General features: G+C 51.6%; 1 protein-coding gene across 2 annotated transcripts in view; it reads right to left on the bottom strand.

Moving 5' to 3' along the window:
- Positions 1 to 2129: 2129 nt before the first annotated feature.
- Positions 2130 to 19299, bottom strand: part of LDHD (lactate dehydrogenase D) — a 179521-nt gene continuing 162351 nt past the window's right edge. For both annotated transcript variants that reach the window (XM_073659890.1, XM_073659891.1), the window contains exons 10-11: positions 10244 to 10355; positions 2130 to 2559 (exon numbers count right to left, since the gene is read on the bottom strand). In XM_073659890.1, coding sequence (XP_073515991.1) covers positions 2394 to 2559; positions 10244 to 10355 — 278 coding nt within the window. In that variant the 3' untranslated portion in view covers positions 2130 to 2393. The remainder of the gene's footprint in view (positions 2560 to 10243; positions 10356 to 19299) is intronic.

Below are 19299 nucleotides of genomic sequence, written 5' to 3'. Positions count from 1 at the left end.
TTAGTTTACAGCATCGTGTATGTGAATCTTTGTAGATCGCAGCATCGTGTGTGAATCGCCTTAGTTTACGGCATCGTGTATGTGAATCTTTGTAGATCGCAGCATCGTGTGTGAATCTCCTTCGTTTACTGCGTCGTGTATGTGAATCTTTGTAGATCGCAGCATCATGTGTGAATCTCCTTAGTTTACGGCATCGTGTATGTGAATCTTTGTAGATCGCAGCATCGTGTGTGAATCTCCTTAGTTTACGACATTGTGTATGTGAATCTTTGTAGATCGCAGCATCGTGTGTGAATCTCCTTAGTTTACGGCGTCGTGTGTGTGAATCTTTGTAGATAGCAGCATCGTGTGTGAATCTCCTTAGTTTACGGCGTCGTGTATGTGAATCTTTGTAGATCGCAGCATCGTGTATGTGAATCTTTGTGGATCGCAGCATCGTGTGTGAATCTCCTTAGTTTACGGCGTCGTGTATGTGAATCTTTGTAGATCGCAGCATCTTCTATGTGAATCTTTGTAGATCGCAGCATCGTGTGTGAATCTCCTTCGTTTACTGCGTCGTGTATGTGAATCTTTGTAGATCGCAGCATCATGTGTGAATCTCCTTAGTTTACGGCATCGTGTATGTGAATCTTTGTAGATCGCAGCATCGGGTGTGAATCTCCTTAGTTTACGACATTGTGTATGTGAATCTTTGTAGATCGCAACATCGTGTGTGAATCTCCTTAGTTTACGGCATCGTGTGTGTGTGAATCTTTGTAGATAGCAGCATCGTGTGTGAATCTCCTTAGTTTACGGTGTCGTCTATGTGAATCTTTGTAGATCACAGCATCGTCTATGTGAATCTTTGTAGATCGCAGCATCGTGTATGTGAATCTCCTTAGTTTATGGCGTCGTGTATGTGAATCTTTGTAGATCACAGCATCGTGTGTGTGAATCTTTGCAGATCGCAGCATCTTGTGTGAATCTCCTTCGTTTACGGTGTCGTCTATGTGAATCTTTGTAGATCGCAGCATCGTGTATGTGAATCTCCTTAGTTTACTGCGTCGTGTATGTGAATCTTTGTAGATCGCAGCATCGTGTGTGTGAATCTTTGTAGATCGCAGCATCGTGTGTGAATCTCCTTAGTTTACGGCGTTGTCTATGTGAATCTTTGTAGATCGCAGCATCGTCTATGTGAATCTTTGTAGATCGCAGCATCGCGTGTGAATCTCCTTAGTTTACGGCGTCGTGTATCTGAATCTTTGTAGATCGCAGCATCGTCTATGTGAATCTTTGTAGATCGCAGCATCGTGTGTGAATCTCCTTAGTTTACGGCGTCGTGTGTGTTTGAATCTTTGTAGATCGCAGCATCGTGTGTGAATCTGTAGATCGCAGCATCGTGAGTGAATCTTTGTAGATCGCAGCATCATGTGTGAATCTTTGTAGATCGCAGCGTCGTCTATGTGAATCTTTGCAGATCGCAGCGTCGTCTATGTGAATCTTTGTAGATTGCAGCGTCGTCTATGTGAATCTTTGTAGATCGCAGCGTCGTCTATGTGAATCTTTGTAGATCGCAGCGTCGTCTATGTGAATCTTTGTAGGTCGCAGCATCGTATGTGAATCTTTGTAGATCGCAGCGTCGTCTATGTGAATCTTTGTAGATCGCAGCATCGTCTATGTGAATCTTTGTAGGTCGCAGCGTCGTCTATGTGAATCTTTGTAGATTGCAGCGTCGTCTATGTGAATCTTTGTAGGTCGCAGCGTCGTCTATGTGAATCTTTGTAGGTCGCAGCATCGTGTGTGAATCTTTGTAGATCGCAGGCTCGTGTGTGAATCTCCTTCGTTTACGGGGTCGTCTATGTGAATCTTTGTAGATCGCAGCATCATCTATGTGAATCTTTGTAGATCGCAGCATCGTGTGTGAATCTTTGTAGATCGCAGCATCGTGTGTGAATCTCCTTAGTTTACGGGGTCGTGTATGTGAATCTTTGTAGGTCGCAGCGTCGTCTATGTGAATCTTTGTAGGTCGCAGCGTCGTGTGCTCCTGACCTTTTCTTACTACTTCTGTGATGTTCGGATTCAGCAGTGATTCGCTGGTGTTGCTTGAGAAATGAGTTAACGCGTTGATTTAGGGTTAGGCAAGAGGGCGATTTACATGTTCCCACGGTGCCGGTTACGGCAAAACTGTATTTCGTTCTGTCGGATATTAAAAGCCGTTTGATTGAACATATTCATGTGTAAGAATTCTGCAAATATTGAAGACATTGTAAGGGAGCAAAAGCGTTCTGATTACAAGTGCATCCATTCCTCCCTGTGAATCCCCAGTAAATGAAGGTGACAATCATCAGGTCCAGGCTCTGACTCTTCGTGGTTGGGGAGGTCACTTTTCCCAATTATATTCTCTTTTCAGTCACTTAAACCACTTTTCCTGGGTTCATCAGATTTTTTGGATCAAATGCGGCTTTAATTTGTTTCATTGCTTGGATTCCAACGTCCCCAATCTCCTCGTGAAGTAACGTGCGCTTCCCTATGCCAATGCCGTGCTCGCCCGTACAGGTGCCATTCAATGCCAGAGCTCTCCTAAAGGATCAACATGTATGAGACGTCATCACAAGCAGCAGCTAGAAAGACCCCACAACAGGCCACGAGAACCGAATCTGGCCTTAATCACAGCTGAGGTTATGGTGCCATGTTTAGACCAGAGTTTCCCAAGCTCCCGTCCTCATGGCCCCCACAAGTAACGTTCTCAGGATTTCCCTGGTATTGCACAGGTGATGGCAGTATCAAGGAGCCAGGACTTCTCTCCCCTGCAATACTATGGAAATCCTGAGAACATGAGATGTGGGGGCCGTGAGGACTGGAGTGTGGGAAACACTGGTGTAGACAGCCTTCATTTCTGACCTTGGCTCAGTTCACACTTACATCGTGGTTATCTATAAAATAATCGTACAAGCGTCCCTCTGTCTGAAGCCTTTATAGACTGCGCATGCGCGACACGCAGTCTGGCTCCAGACAGAAGAACGCATGGAGCCGTTACAGGTAAGAGGAGTGTATGGCGCTGGAGATCACAGTATGTGTAGGCACTGAATGCATACCGCTATCTCCGGCGCCATACTTACCTGACCGGGAGGAGCGTTGCCACGGTGCCTCTCGCCAAACACCAGGGCAGGAGTGAAGGCGTCAGAATCGGTGCATTCGCATAGCACTATCTGGCGCCATTTTACTGAAGACACATTTGCAGTGTGTCTTCAGCAAAATGGCGCTGGACAGCGCGGTATGGGCACGCGCATACTCCGGTGCCGCACTCCTCCCCTGGCCTCCGGCAGAACAGGACACCGCAGCGCTGGAGCACAGGGAAGAAAGGTGAGTATGTGTTTTTTTTTCTGAATGTGTGCAGCGTGAAAGGGATGAAGGGTGCCATACATATCAGGATTGGGGGATGAGGGGTACCACGCATACCAGAATTGGGGGGTGAGGGGGCCACACATACCAGGATTGGGGGGTGAGGGGGCCACACATACCAGGATTGGGGGGTGAGGGGGCCACACATACCAGGATTGGGGGGTGAGGGGTACCACACTTACTAGGATTGGGGGTGAGGGGTACCATACATACCAGGATTGGGGGGTGAGGGAACCACGCATACCAGAATCGGGGGATGAGGGGGCCACGCATACCAGGATTGGGGGGGATGAGGGGGCCACGCATACCAGGATTGGTGGATGAGGGGGCCACGCATACCAGGATTGGTGGATGAGGGGGCCACACATGCCAGGATTGGTGGATGAGGGGGCCACGCATAAAAGGATTGGTGGATGAGGGGGCCACGCATACCAGGATTGGTGGATGAGGGGGCCATGCATACCAGAATTGGGGGATGAGGGGGCCATGCATACCAGGATTGGGGGGATGAGGGGGCCACGCATATCAGGATTGGTGGATGAGGGGGCCACGCCTACCAGGATTGGTGTATGAGAGGGCCACGCATACCAGGATTGGGGGGATGAGGGGGCCACACATACCAGGATAGGAATGCGGGGTACCATGCATACCAGGATGATGGATGGGTTACCATGTATACCAGAATAGGAATATGTGGTGCCATGCATACCAGGATTGGGGGATGAGGAGTGCCATGCATACCAGGATTGGGGGCTGAGGGGGCCACGCATACCAGGATTGGGGGGTGAGGGGTACCATACATACCAGGATTGGGGGGTGAGGGGACCACGCATACCAGGATTGGGGGATGAGGGGGTACCATACATACCAGAATTGGGGGATGAGGGGGCCACGCATACCAGGATTGGGGGGATGAGGGGGCCACACATACCAGGATTGGGGGATGAGGGGGCCAAGCATACCAGGATAGGAATGAGGGGTACCATGCATACCAGGATTGGGGGATGAGGGGGCCATGCATACCAGGATTGGTGGATGAGGAGGCCACGTATACCAGGATTGGTAGATGAGGGTGCCACGCATACCAGAATTGGGGGATGAGGGGTACCACACATACCAGGATTGGAAGGTGAGGGGGGCCACACATACCAGGATTGGGAGGTGAGGGGGCCACAAATACCAGGATTGGGGGGTGAGGGGGCCACACATACCAGGATTGGGGGGTGAGGGGGCCACACATACCAGGATTGGGGGGTGAGGGGTACCATACATACCAGGATTGGGGGGTGAGGGGACCACGCATACCAGGATTGGGGGGTGAGGGGACCACGCATACCAGGATTGGGGGGTGAGGGGACCACGCATACCAGGATCGGGGGATGAGGGGGCCACGCATACCAGGATTGGGGGGGGTGAGGGGGCCACGCATACCAGGATTGGTGGATGAGGGGGCCACGCATACCAGGATTGGTGGATGAGGGGGCCACGCATGCCAGGATTGGTGGATGAGGGGGCCACACATACCAGGATTGGTGGATGAGGGGGCCACGCATACCAGGATTGGTGGATGAGGGGGCCATGCATACCAGAATTGGGGGATGAGGGGGCCACGCATACCAGAATTGGGGGGATGAGGGGGCCAAGCATATCAGGATTGGTGGATGAGGGGGCCACGCATACCAGGATTGGTGGATGAGAGGGCCACGCATACCAGGATTGGGGGGATGAGGGGGCCACACATACCTGGATAGGAATGCGGGGTACCATGCATACCAGGATGATGGATGGGATACCATGTATACCAGAATAGGAATATGTGGTGCCATGCATACCAGGATTGGGGGATGAGGAGTGCCATGCATACCAGGATTGGGGGCTGAGGGGGTCACGCATACCAGGATTGGGGGGTGAGGGGTACCATACATACCAGGATTGGGGGGTGAGGGGACCACGCATACCAGGATTGGGGGATGAGGGGTACCATACATACCAGAATTTGGGGATGAGGGGGCCACGCATACCAGGATTGGGGGGATGAGGGGGCCACGCATACCAGGATTGGGGGATGAGGGGGCCAAGCATACCAGGATAGGAATGAGGGGTACCATGCATACCAGGATTGGGGGATGAGGGGGCCATGCATACCAGGATTTGTGGATGAGGAGGCCACGCATACCAGGATTGGTGGATGAGGGGGCCACGCATACCAGAATTGGGGGATGAGGGTGCCACGCATACCAGGATTGGGGGGTGAGAGGTACTATACATACCAGGATTGGGGGGGGATCAGGGGGCCACACATACCAGGATTGGAGGGTGAGGGGGACCACACATACCAGGATTGGGGGGTGAGGGGTACCACACTTACTAGGATTGGGGGTGAGGGGTACCATACATACCAGGATTGGGGGGTGAGGGGACCACGCATACCAGAATTGGGGGATGAGGGGGCCACGCATACCAGGATTGGGGGGGATGAGGGGGGCACGCATTCCAGGATTGGTGGATGAGGGGGCCACGCATACCAGGATTGGTGGATGAGGGGTCCACGCATACCAGGATTGGTGGATGAGGGGGCCACGCATACCAGGATTGGTGGATGAGGGGGCCATGCATACCAGAATTGGGGGGGATGAGGGGGCCACGCATATCAGGATTGGTGGATAAGGGGGCCATGCATACCAGGATTGGTGGATGAGAGGGCCACGCATACCAGGATTGGGGAGATGAGGGGGCCACACATACCAGGATAGGAATGCGGGGTACCATGCATACCAGGATGATGGATGGGATACCATGTATACCAGAATAGGAATATGTGGTGCCATGCATACCAGGATTGGGGGATGAGGAGTGCCATGCATACCAGGATTGGGGGCTGAGGGGGCCACGCATACCAGGATTGGGGGGTGAGGGGTACCATAAATACCAGGATTGGGGGGTGAGGGGACCACGCATACCAGGATTGGGGGGTGAGGGGTACCATACATACCAGAATTGGGGGATGAGGGGGCCACGCATACCAGGATTGGGGGGATGAGGGGGCCACGCATACCAGGATTGGGGGATGAGGGGGCCAAGCATACCAGGATAGGAATGAGGAGTACCATGCATACCAGGATTGGGGGATGAGGGGGCCATGCATACCAGGATTGGTGGATGAGGAGGCCACGCATACCAGAATTGGGGGATGAGGGTGCCACGCATACCAGAATTGGGGGGATGAGGGGGCCACGCATACCAGGATTGGTGGATGAGGGGGCACGCATACCAGGATTGGGGAGATGAGGGGGCCACACATACCAGGATAGGAATGCGGGGAACCATGCATACCAGAATAGGAATATGTGGTGCCAAGCATACCAGGATTGGGGGATGAGGAGTGCCATGCATACCAGGATTAGGGGCTGAGGGGGCCACGCATACCAGGATTGGGGGATGAGGGGGCCATGCATACCAGGATTGGGGGGGATGAGGGGGCCACGCATACCAGGATTGGGGGATGAAGGGGCCAAGCATACCAGGATAGGAATGAGGAGTACCATGCATACCAGGATGATGAATGGTATACCATGCATACCAGAAAAGGAATATGTGGTGCCATCCATACCAGGATTGAGGGATGAGGAGTGCCATGCATTCCAGGATTGGGGGCTGAGGGGGCCACGCATACCAGGATTGGGGGGGGTGAGGGGGCCACGCCTACCAGGATTTGGGGGGGATGAGGGGGCCACGCATACCAGGATTTGGGGGGATGAGGGGGCCACGCATACCAGGATTTGGGGGGATGAGGGGGCCACGCATACCAGGATTTGGGGGGATGAGGGGGCCACGCATACCAGGATTGGGGGGGATGAGGGGGCCACGTATACCAGGATTGGGGGGATGAGGGGGCCACGCATACCAGGATAGGAATGCGAGGTACCATGCATACCAGGATGATGGATGGGATACCATGCATACCAGAATAGGAATATGTGGTGCCAAGCATACAAGGATTGGGGGATGAGGAGTGCCATGCATACCAGGATTGGGGGCTGAGGGGGCCACGCATACCTGGATTGGGGGGATGAGGGGGCCATGCATACCAGGATTGGGGGATGAGGGGGCCAAGCATACCAGGATAGGAATGAGGGGTACCATGCATACCAGGATTGGGGATGAGGGGTCCATGCATACCAGGATTGGTGGATGAGGGGCCACGCATACCAGAATTGGGGGGATGAGGGGGCCATGCATACCAGGATTGGGGGGGATGAGGGGGCCACGCCTACCAGGATTTGGGGGGGTGAGGGAGCCACGCCTACCAGGATTTGGGGGGGATGAGGGGGCCACGCATACCAGGATTTGGGGGGGATGAGGGGGCCACGCATACCAGGATTGGGGGGGATGAGGGGGCCACGCATACCAGGATTGGGGGGGATGAGGGGGGCCACGCATACCAGGATTGGGGGGGATGAGGGGGCCATGCATACCAGGATTGGGGGGATGAGGGGGCCACGCATACCAGGATAGGAATGCGAGGTACCATGCATACCTGGATGATGGATGGGATACCATGCATACCAGAATAGGAATATGTGGTGCCAATCATACAAGGATTGGGGGATGAGGAGTGCCATGCATACCAGGATTGGGGGCTGAGGGGGCCACGCATACCAGGATTGGGGGGATGAGGGGGCCACGCATACCAGGATTGGGGGGTGAGGGGTACCATACATACCAAGATTGGGGGGTGAGGGGACCACGCATACCAGGATTGGGGGGTGAGGGGTACCATACATACCAGGATTGGGGGGTGAGAGGACCACGCATACCAGGATTGGGGGGTGAGGGGTACCATACATACCAGGATTGGGGGGTGAGGGGACCACGCATACCAGGATTGGGGGATGAGGGTTACCATACCTACCAGAATTGGGGGATGAGGGGGCCACGCATACCTGGTTGGGGGGATGAGGGGGCCATGCATACCAGGATTGGGGGATGAGGGGGCCAAGCATACCAGGATAGGAATGAGGGGTACCATGCATACCAGGATTGGGGGATGAGGGGGCCATGCATACCAGGATTGGTGGATGAGGGGGCCATGCATACCAGGATTGGTGGATGAGGGGGCCACGCATACCAGAATTGGGGGGATGAGGGGGCCACGCATACCAGGATTGGGGGGATGAGGGGGCCACGCATACCAGGATTGGTGGATGAGGGGGCCAGGCATACCAGGATTGGTGGATGAGGGGGCCACGCATACCAGGATTGGGGGGATGAGGGGGCCACGCATACCAGGATAGGAATGCGGGGAACCATATATACCAGAATAGGAATATGTGGTGCCATGCATACCAGGATTGGGGGATGAGGAGTGCCATGCATACCAGGATTGGGGGCTGAGGGGGCCACGCATACCAGGATTGGGGGGATGAGGGGGCCATGCATACCAGGATTGAGGGGGATGAGGGGGCCACGCATACCAGGATTGGGGGGAATGAGGGGGCCATGCATACCAGGATTGGGGGGGATGAGGGGGCCACGCATACCAGGATTGGGAGGGATGAGGGGGCCACACATACCAGGATAGGAATGCGGGTTACCATGCATACCAGGATGAGAGATGGGATACCATGCATACCAGAATAGGAATATGTGGTGCCATGCATACCAGGATTGGGGGATGAGGAGTGCCATGCATACCAGGATTGGGGGCTGAGGGGGCCTCGCATACCAGGATTGGGGGGTATGAGGGGGCCACGTATACCAGGATAGGAATACGGGGTACCATGCATACCAGGATGATGGATGGGATACCATGCATACCAGAATAGGAATATGTGGTGCCATGCATTCCAGGATTGGGGGATGAGGAAGCCATGCATACCAGGATTGGGTGATGAGGAGTGCCATGTATACCAAGTTAGGGATGAGGAGGCCATACATTCCAGGATTGGGGATGAGGGGTGCCATGTATACCAGGATGAGGGATGGGGTGCCATGCATACCAGGATGAGGGGTTCGGTGCCATGCATATCAGGATTGGGGGATGAGGAGGCCATACATACCACGATTGGGGGATGAAGGGTGCCATACATACCAGAATTGGGATGAGGGGTGCCATGCATACCAGGATGAGGGGTTGGGTGCCATGCATACCAGGATTGGGGGATGAGGGGTGCCATACATACCAGAATTGGGAGGAGGGGTAACATACATACCAGAATAGGGATGAGGAGGCTATGCATACCAGGATGAGGGGTTGGGTGCCATGCATACCAGGATTGGGGGATGAGGAGGCCATACATACCAGGATTGGGGGATGAGGGGTGCCATACATACCAGGATTGGGGGATGAGGGGTGCCATACATACCAGGATTGGGGGATGAGGAGTGCCATACAAATACCAGGATTGGGGCAGCACAAATACCAGCATGGGAGACCATATACCAATAAAATGCTGGCCACCCGGGCGTAGAACGGGTTCAGTAGCCAGTTGTTTGTAACGATGCATAGCTGGCACCATTACATGACAATAACTTTGGCAGAAGTGACCCTTGTTCTATCAGCCGTATGTTTTGGGATCTAATTTCCACAAGGTGACTGCAGCTATTGACCAGCACCAATGTGGAGATCCACATTAGATCAGGTTCGAGGCCTCACGGTGTGAAGTAGTGACCCCAACGCCCGTTCTCAGGAGCCACCAACAGCTCATGGTTCAGGATTCCATTGGAGCAATACTAAGGAGACCCAAAAACATGTTCTGTTGGGGACTAAGGATGAATGTTCACTGACAGGAGATGTCTCAGTGACTAATGGGATTCATGTTTTTCTGGGGGGGACACCAGGATGTTGTACAGGGGGATTTACCTGGCCAGGCGGTCCGTGAATTCCTTCACTTTCCTCACTTCTTGCTTGTCGTTCAGGTCCAGCACCATGATGCAATGGAAGTTCCCGTCCCCCACATGTCCAGCTATAGGACCTGCATAGTATAGTATGACACTCATGAGATATCAATGTGTCCTCCGCCTGCACCAGACAGTCACATTTCACGCGTCTCTTAAAGGGCCTCTGTCAGCACCCGGGCTGTGGAGTTGGTAAGCCAAACCTCCGACTCAGACTCCTCATTTCCCTGACTCCACAGCCCTGGTTACTGCTGAGCATGTGCATAAAGTGCAGCCCTGGTCACTGCTGAGGATGTGCATAAAGTGCAGCCCCGGTCACTGCTGAGCATGTGTATAAAGTGCAGCCCCGGTCACTGCTGAGGATGTGCATAAAGTGAAGCCCTGGTCACTGCTGAGCATGTGCATAAAGTGCAGCCCCGGTCACTGCTGAGCCAGTGCATAAAGTGCAGCCCTGGTCACTACTGAGCATGTGTATAAAGTGCAGCCCCGGTCACTGCTGAGCATGTGCATAAAGTGCAGCCCCGGTCACTGCTGAGCCAGTGCATAAAGTGCAGCCCCGGTCACTACTGAGCTAGTGCATAAAGTGCAGCCCAGGTCACTACTGAGCATGTGCATAAAGTGCAGCCCAGGTCACTACTGAGCTTGTACATAAAGTGCAGCCCTGGTCACTGCTGAGCATGTGCATAAAATGCAGCCCTGCTCACTGCTGAGCATGTGCATAAAGTGCAGCCCTGGTCACTGCTGGGCATGTGTATAAAGTGCAGCCCCGGTCACTGCTGAGCATGTGCATAAAGTGCAGCCCCGGTCACTGCTGAGCATGTGCATAAAGTGCAGCCCCGGTCACTGCTGAGCATGTGCATAAAGTGCAGCCCTGGTCACTGCTGAGGATGTGCATAAAGTGAAGCCCTGGTCACTGCTGAGCATGTGCATAAAGTGCAGCCCCGGTCACTGCTGAGCCAGTGCATAAAGTGCAGCCCCGGTCACTACTGAGCTAGTGCATAAAGTGCAGCCCAGGTCACTACTGAGCATGTGGATAAAGTGCAGCCCAGGTCACTACTGAGCATGTACATAAAGTGCAGCCCTGGTCACTGCTGAGCATGTGCATAAAATGCAGCCCTGCTCACTGCTGAGCATGTGCATAAAGTGCAGCCCCGGTCACTACTGAGCATGTGCATAAAGTGCTGCCCCGGTCACTACTGAGCCTGTGCATAAAGTGCAGCCCCGGTCACTACTGAGCGTCTGCATAAAGTGCTTCCCCGGTCACTACTGAGCATGTGGATAAAGTGTACAACTGGTCAATGCTGCGTATGTGCATAAAGTGCAGCCCCGGTTACTACTGAGCATGTGGATAAAGTGTAGCACTAGTCACTACTGAGCATGTGCATAAAGTGCAACACTGCTCACTACTCAGCATGTGGATAAAGTGTAGCACTGCTCACTACTGAGCATGTGCATAAAGTGCAGCCCTAGTCACTGCTGAGCATGTGCATAGAGTGCAGCCCTGGTCATTACTGAGCATGTACATAAAGTGCAGCACTGGTCACTTCCGAGCATGTGCATAAAGTGCAGCACTGGTCACTACTGAGCATGTGCATAAAGTGCAACACTGCTCACTACTCAGCATGTGCATAAAGTGTAGCACTGCTCACTACAGAGCATGTGCATAAAGTGCAGCCCTGGTCACTGCTGAGCATGTGCATAGAGTGCAGCCCTGGTCACTACTGAGCATGTGCATAAAGTGCAGCCCTGATCACTGCTGAGCATGTGCATAAAGTGCAGCCCTGGTCACTGCTGAGCATGTACATAAAGTGCAGCCCTGGTCACTGCTGAGCATGAACATAAAGTGCAGCCCCGGTCACTACTGAGCCTGTGCATAAAGTGCAGCCCCGGTCACTACTGAGCCTGTGCATAAAGTGCAGCCCCGGTCACTACTGAGCATGTGCATAAAGTGCAGCACAGATTCATTGCAACTAAAAGCCGAGATCCTGAGATCAGGAATAGGACATTTCATAACTTCCCCAAATTATTATGGAAACATTTACAGCACATCCTGCATTGTACTACTGCCCCCAATGTATTATATATTATACTACCGCCCCCAATGTATTATATATTATACTACCGCCCCCAATGTATTATATATTATACTACCGCCCCCAATGTATTATATATTGTACTACTGCCCCCAATGTATTATATATTATACTACCGCCCCCAATGTATTATATATTATACTACTGCCCCCAATGTATTATATATTGTACTACCGCCCCCAATGTATTATATATTATACTACTGCCCCCAATGTATTATATATTATACTACTGCCCCCAATGTATTATATATTGTACTACCGCCCCCAATGTATTATATATTATACGACCGCCCCCAATGTATTATATATTGTACTACCGCCCCCAATGTATTATATATTATACTACTGCCCCCAATGTATTATATATTGTACTACTGCCCCCAATGTATTATATATTATACTACCGCCCCCAATGTATTATATATTATACTACCGCCCCCAATGTATTATATATTATACTACCGCCCCCAATGTATTATATATTGTACTACCGCCCCCAATGTATTATATATTATACTACTGCCCCCAATGTATTATATATTATACTACTGCCCCCAATGTATTATATATTGTACTACTGCCCCCAATGTATTATATATTGTACTACCGCCCCCAATGTATTATATATTATACTACCGCCTCCAATGTGTTATATATTATACTACCGCCCCCAATGTATTATATATTATACTACTGCCCCCAATGTATTATATATTGTACTACTGCCCCCAATGTATTATTATCTATTATACTACCGCCCCCAATGTATTATATATTGTACTACCGCCCCCAATGTATTATATATTATACTACCGCCCCCAATGTATTATATATTGTACTACTGCCCCCAATGTATTATATATTATACTACCGCCCCCAATGTATTATATATTATACTATCGCCCCCAATGTATTATATATTATACTACCGCCCCCAATGTATTATATATTATACTACCGCCCCCAATGTATTATATATTATACTACTGCCCCCAATGTATTATATATTGTACTACCGCCCCCAATGTATTATATATTGTACTACCGCCCCAATGTATTATATATTATACTACCGCCCCCAATGTATTATATATTATACTAGCGCCCCCAATGTATTATATATTATACTACCGCCCCCAATGTATTATATATTATACTACCGCCCCCAATGTATTATATATTGTACTACCGCCCCCAATGTATTATATATTGTACTACCACCCCCAATGTATTATATATTATACTACCGCCCCCAATGTATTATATATTATACTACTGCCCCCAATGTATTATATATTGTACTACTGCCCCCAATGTATTATATATTGTACTACCGCCCCCAATGTGTTATATATTATACTACCGCCCCCAATGTATTATATATTATACTACCGCCCCCAATGTATTATATATTATACTACTGCCTCAATGTATAATATATTATACTACCGCCTCCAATGTATTATATATTATACTACTGGCCCCAATGTATTATATATTATACTACCGCCCCCAATGTATTATATATTGTACTACTGCCCCCAATGTATTATATATTATACTACCGCCCCCAATGTATTATATATTATACTACCGCCCCCAATGTATTATATATTATACTACCGCCCCCAAAGTATTATATATTGTACTACCGCCCCCAATGTATTATATATTGTACTACCGCCCCCAATGTATTATATATTGTACTACCGCCCCCAATGTATTATATATTATACTACCGCCCCCCAATGTATTATATATTATACTACTGCCCCCAATGTATTATATATTATACTACTGCCCCCAATGTATTATATATTATACTACTGCCCCCAATGTATTATATATTGTACTACTGCCCCCAATGTATTATATATTATACTACTGCCCCCAATGTATTATATATTATACTACCGCCCCCAATGTATTATATATTATACTACCGCCCCCAATGTATTATATATTGTACTACTGCCCCCAATGTATTATATATTATACTACCGCCCCCAATGTATTATATATTATACTACCGCCCCCAATGTATTATATATTGTACTACCGCCCCCAATGTATTATATATTATACTACTGCCCCCAATGTATTATATATTATACTACCGCCCCCAATGTATTATATATTATACTACCGCCCCCAATGTATTATATATTGTCCTACTGCCCCCAATGTATTATATATTATACTACTGCCCCCAATGTATTATATATTGTCCTACTGCCCCCAATGTATTATATATTATACTACCGCGCCCAAAGTATTATATATTATACTACCGCCCCCAATGTATTATATATTATACTACTGCCCCCAATGTATTATATATTATACTACTGCCCCCAATGTATTATATATTATACTACCGCCCCCAATGTATTATATATTATACTACTGCCCCCAATGTATTATATATTATACTACCGCCCCAGATGTATTATATATTATACTACTGCCCCCAATGTATTATATATTATACTACCGCCCCCAATGTATTATATATTATACTACTGCCCCCAATGTATTATATATTATACTACCGCCCCAGATGTATTATATATTATACTACTGCCCCCAATGTATTATATATTATACTACTGCCCCCAATGTATTATATATTATACTACCGCCCCAGATGTATTATATATTATACTACCGCTCCCAATGTGTTATATATTGTACTACCGCCCCCAATATAGTGTACTAATGCACCCAATGTGTTATATATTTTCGGAGTTGGTCCATTTTATCCCAACAGCACCAAAATGGTCACTGACTCCACAGCCCTGGTCAGCACAGGATGACGGTTTACACCCAGTTCAGGCGCTTGGGCATCATGGCGGCCAATCATCTATATACACCTTCCCACCTGCTTGGTTTCCATCTGTCAAAGGAAAAGGTGGTGAAGATAGAGGGGAAAAAATCAGGTAGGAAGGTGCAGACAAATGACTGACCACCATGATGACCCAAGCGCCTGCACCAGGTGTGAACCGCCATCCTGTGCTGACAGAGGCCCTTTAACGTAACTTTATCACGCTGCACCCTCCACACTATCCTCCCCACTTGCCTCCATCATGCTGCACCCCTCCACACTATCCTCCCCAAATGCCTCCATCCTGCTGCACCCTCCACACTATCCTCTCCACCTGCCTCCATCATGCTGCACCCTCCACACTATCCTCTCCACATGCCACCATCATGCTGCACCCTCCACACTATCCTCCCCACCTGCATCCATCATGCTGCACCCCTCCACACTATTCTCCCCACCTGCATCCATCATGCTGGACCCTCCACACTATCCTCCCCACCTGCCTCCATCCTGCTGCACCCTCCACACTATCCTCTCCACCTGCCTCCGTCATGCTGCACCCTCCACACTATTCTCCCCAAATGCCTCCATCATGCTGCACCCTCCAAACTATTCTCTCCACATGCATCCATCACGCTGCACCCTCCACACTATCATCTCCACCTGCGTACATCATGCTGCACCACTCCACACAGTCCTCCCCACCTGCCTCCATCATACTGCCCCTCCACATTATACTCCCCGCATGCATCCATCACGCTGCACCCTCCACACTATCCTCCCCACCTGCATCCATCATGCTGCACCCTCCACACTATCCTCTCCACATGCATCCATCACGCTGCACCCTCCACACTATCCTCTCCACCTGCCTCCATCACGCTGCACCCTCCACACTATCCTCTCCACCTGCATCCATCATGCTGGACCCTCCACACTATCCTGCCCACCTGCCTCCATCACGCTTCACCCTCCACACTATCCTCTCCACCTGCCTCCATCACGCTGCACCCTCCACAATATCCTCCCCACATGCATCCATCACGCTGCACCCTCCACACCATCCTCCCCACATGCATCCATCACGCTGCACCCTCCACATTATCCTCCCCACATGCATCCATCACGTTGCACCCTCCACATTATCCTCCCCACATGCCTCCATCCTGCTGCACCCTCCACACCATCCTCCCCACCTGCATCCATCACGCTGCACCCTCCACACTATCCTCTGCACCTGCATCCATCACGCTGCACCCTCAACACTATCCTCTCCACCTGCCTCCATCACGCTGCACCCTCCACACTATCCTCTCCACCTGCCTCCATCACGCTTCACCCTCCACACTATCCTGTCCACCTGCCTCCATCACGCTGCACCCTCCACAATATCCTCCCCACATGCATCCATCACGCTGAACCCTCCACACCATCCTCCCCACATGCATCCATCACGCTGCACCCTCCACATTATCCTCTCCACATGCATCCATCACGCTGCACCCTCCACACTATCCTCTCCTCCAGCCTCCATCACGCTGCACCCTCCACACTATCCTCTCCACCTGCCTCCATCACGCTGCACCCTCCACACTATCCTCTCCACCTGCCTCCATCACGCTGCACCCTCCACACTATCCTCTCCACACGCATCCATCACGCTGCACCCTCCACACTATCCTCCCCACCTGCATCCATCATGCTGCACCCTCCACACTATTCTCCCCACCTGCATCCATCATGCTGGACCCTCCACACTATCCTCCCCACCTGCATCCATCATGCTGGACCCTCCACACTATCCTCCCCACCTGCATCCATCATGCCACACCCTCCACATTATCCTCTCCACCTGCCTCCGTCATGCTGCACCCTCCACACTATTCTCCCCAAATGCCTCCATCATGCTGAACCCTCCAAACTATTCTCTCCACATGCATCCATCACGCTGCACCCTCCACACTATCCTCTCCACCTGCGTACATCATGCTGCACCACTCCACACAGTCCTCCCCACCTGCCTCCATCATACTGCCCCTCCACATTATACTCCCCACATGCATCCATCACGCTGCACCCTCCACACTATCCTCCCCACCTGCATCCATCATGCTACACCCTCCACACTATCCTCTCCACATGCATCCATCACGCTGCACCCTCCACACTATCCTCTCCACCTGCCTCCATCACGCTGCACCCTCCACACTATCCTCTCCACCTGCATACATCATGCTGGACCCTCCACACTATCCTCTCCACCTGCCTCCATCATGCTGCACCCTCCACAATATCCTCCCCACATGCATCCATGACGCTGCACCCTCCACACCATCCTCCCCACATGCATCCATCACGCTGCACCCTCCACATTATCCTCCCCACATGCATCCATCACGCTGCACCCTCCACATTATCCTCCCCACATGCCTCCATCCTGCTGCACCCTCCACACTATCCTCTGCACCTGCATCCATCACGCTGCACCCTCAACACTATCCTCTCCACCTGCCTCCATCACGCTGCACCCTCCACACCATCCTCTCCACCTGCCTCCATCACGCTTCACTCTCCACACTATCCTCTCCACCTGCCTCCATCACGCTGTACCCTCCACAATATCCTCCCCACATGCATCCATCACGCTGAACCCTCCACACCATCCTCCCCACATGCATCCATCACGCTGCACCCTCCACATTATTCTCCCCACATGCATCCATCACGCTGCACCCTCCACATTATCCTCTCCACATGCATCCATCACGCTGCACCCTCCACACTATCCTCTCCTCCAGCCTCCATCACGCTGCACCCTCCACACTATACTCTCCACCTGCCTCCATCACGCTGCACCCTCCACACTATCCTCTTCACCTGCCTCCATCACGCTGCACTCTCCACATGTATCCATCACACTGCACCCTCCACACTATCCTCTCCACACGCATCCATCACACTATCCTCCCCACATGCATCCATCACGCTGCACCCTCCACATTATCCTCCCCACATGCATCCATCACGCTGCACCCTCCACTTTATCCTCCCCACATGCATCCATCACGCTGCACCCTCCACACTATCCTCACCACCTGCCTCCATCACGCTTCACCCTCCACACTATCCTCTCCATCTGCCTCCATCACGCTGCACCCTCCACAGTATCCTCTCCACCTGCATCCATCACGCTGCACCCTCCACACTATCCTCTCCACCTGCATCCATCATGCTGCACCCTCCACACTATCCTCCCCACATGCATCCATCACGCTTCCCCTCCACACTATCCTCTCCTCCTGCCTCCATCACGCTGCCCCCTCCACACTATCCTCCCCACATGCATCCATCACGCTGCACCCTCCACACCATCCCCCCCACATGCATCCATCACGCTGCACCCTCCACATTATCCTCCCCACATGCCTCCATCACGCTGCACCCTCCACATTATCCTCCCCACATGCCTCCATCATGCTGCACCCTCCACACTATCCTCTCCCCCAGCCTCCATCACGCTTCACCCTCCACACTATCCTCTCCACCTGCCTCCATCACGCTGCACCCTCCACACTATCCTCTCCACCTGCCTCCATCACACTGCACCCTCCACATGCATCCATCACGCTGCACCCTCCACACTATCCTCCCCAGCTGCCTCCATCATGCTGCACCCTCCACACAGTCCTCCCCACCTGCCTCCATCATACTGCCCCCTCCACATTATACTCCCCACATGCATCCATCACGCTGCACCCTCCACACTATCCTCCCCACCTGCCTACATCATACTGCACCCTCCACACTATCCTCCCCACCTGCCTCCATCATGCTGCACCCTCCACACAGTCCTCCCCACCTGCCTCCATCATACTGCCCCCTCCACATTATAATCCCCACATGCATCCATCACGCTGCACCCTCCACACTATCCTCCCCACCTGCCTACATCATGCTGCACCCCTCCACACTATTTTCTCCACATGCATCCATCACGCTGCACCCTCCACACTATCTTCTCCACATGCATCCATCACGCTGCACCCTCCACACTATCCTCCCCACCTGCCTCAATCACGCAGCACCCTCCACACTATCCTCC

This window comes from Phyllobates terribilis, unplaced genomic scaffold (genome assembly GCF_046119375.1).
Source record: "Phyllobates terribilis strain yellow unplaced genomic scaffold, ASM4611937v1 Scaffold_14__1_contigs__length_39327217, whole genome shotgun sequence".
Lineage (NCBI taxonomy): Eukaryota > Metazoa > Chordata > Amphibia > Anura > Dendrobatidae > Phyllobates > Phyllobates terribilis.
Note: the sequence above shows the minus strand (reverse complement) of the source record. Positions and strands in the feature narration are given on the sequence as shown.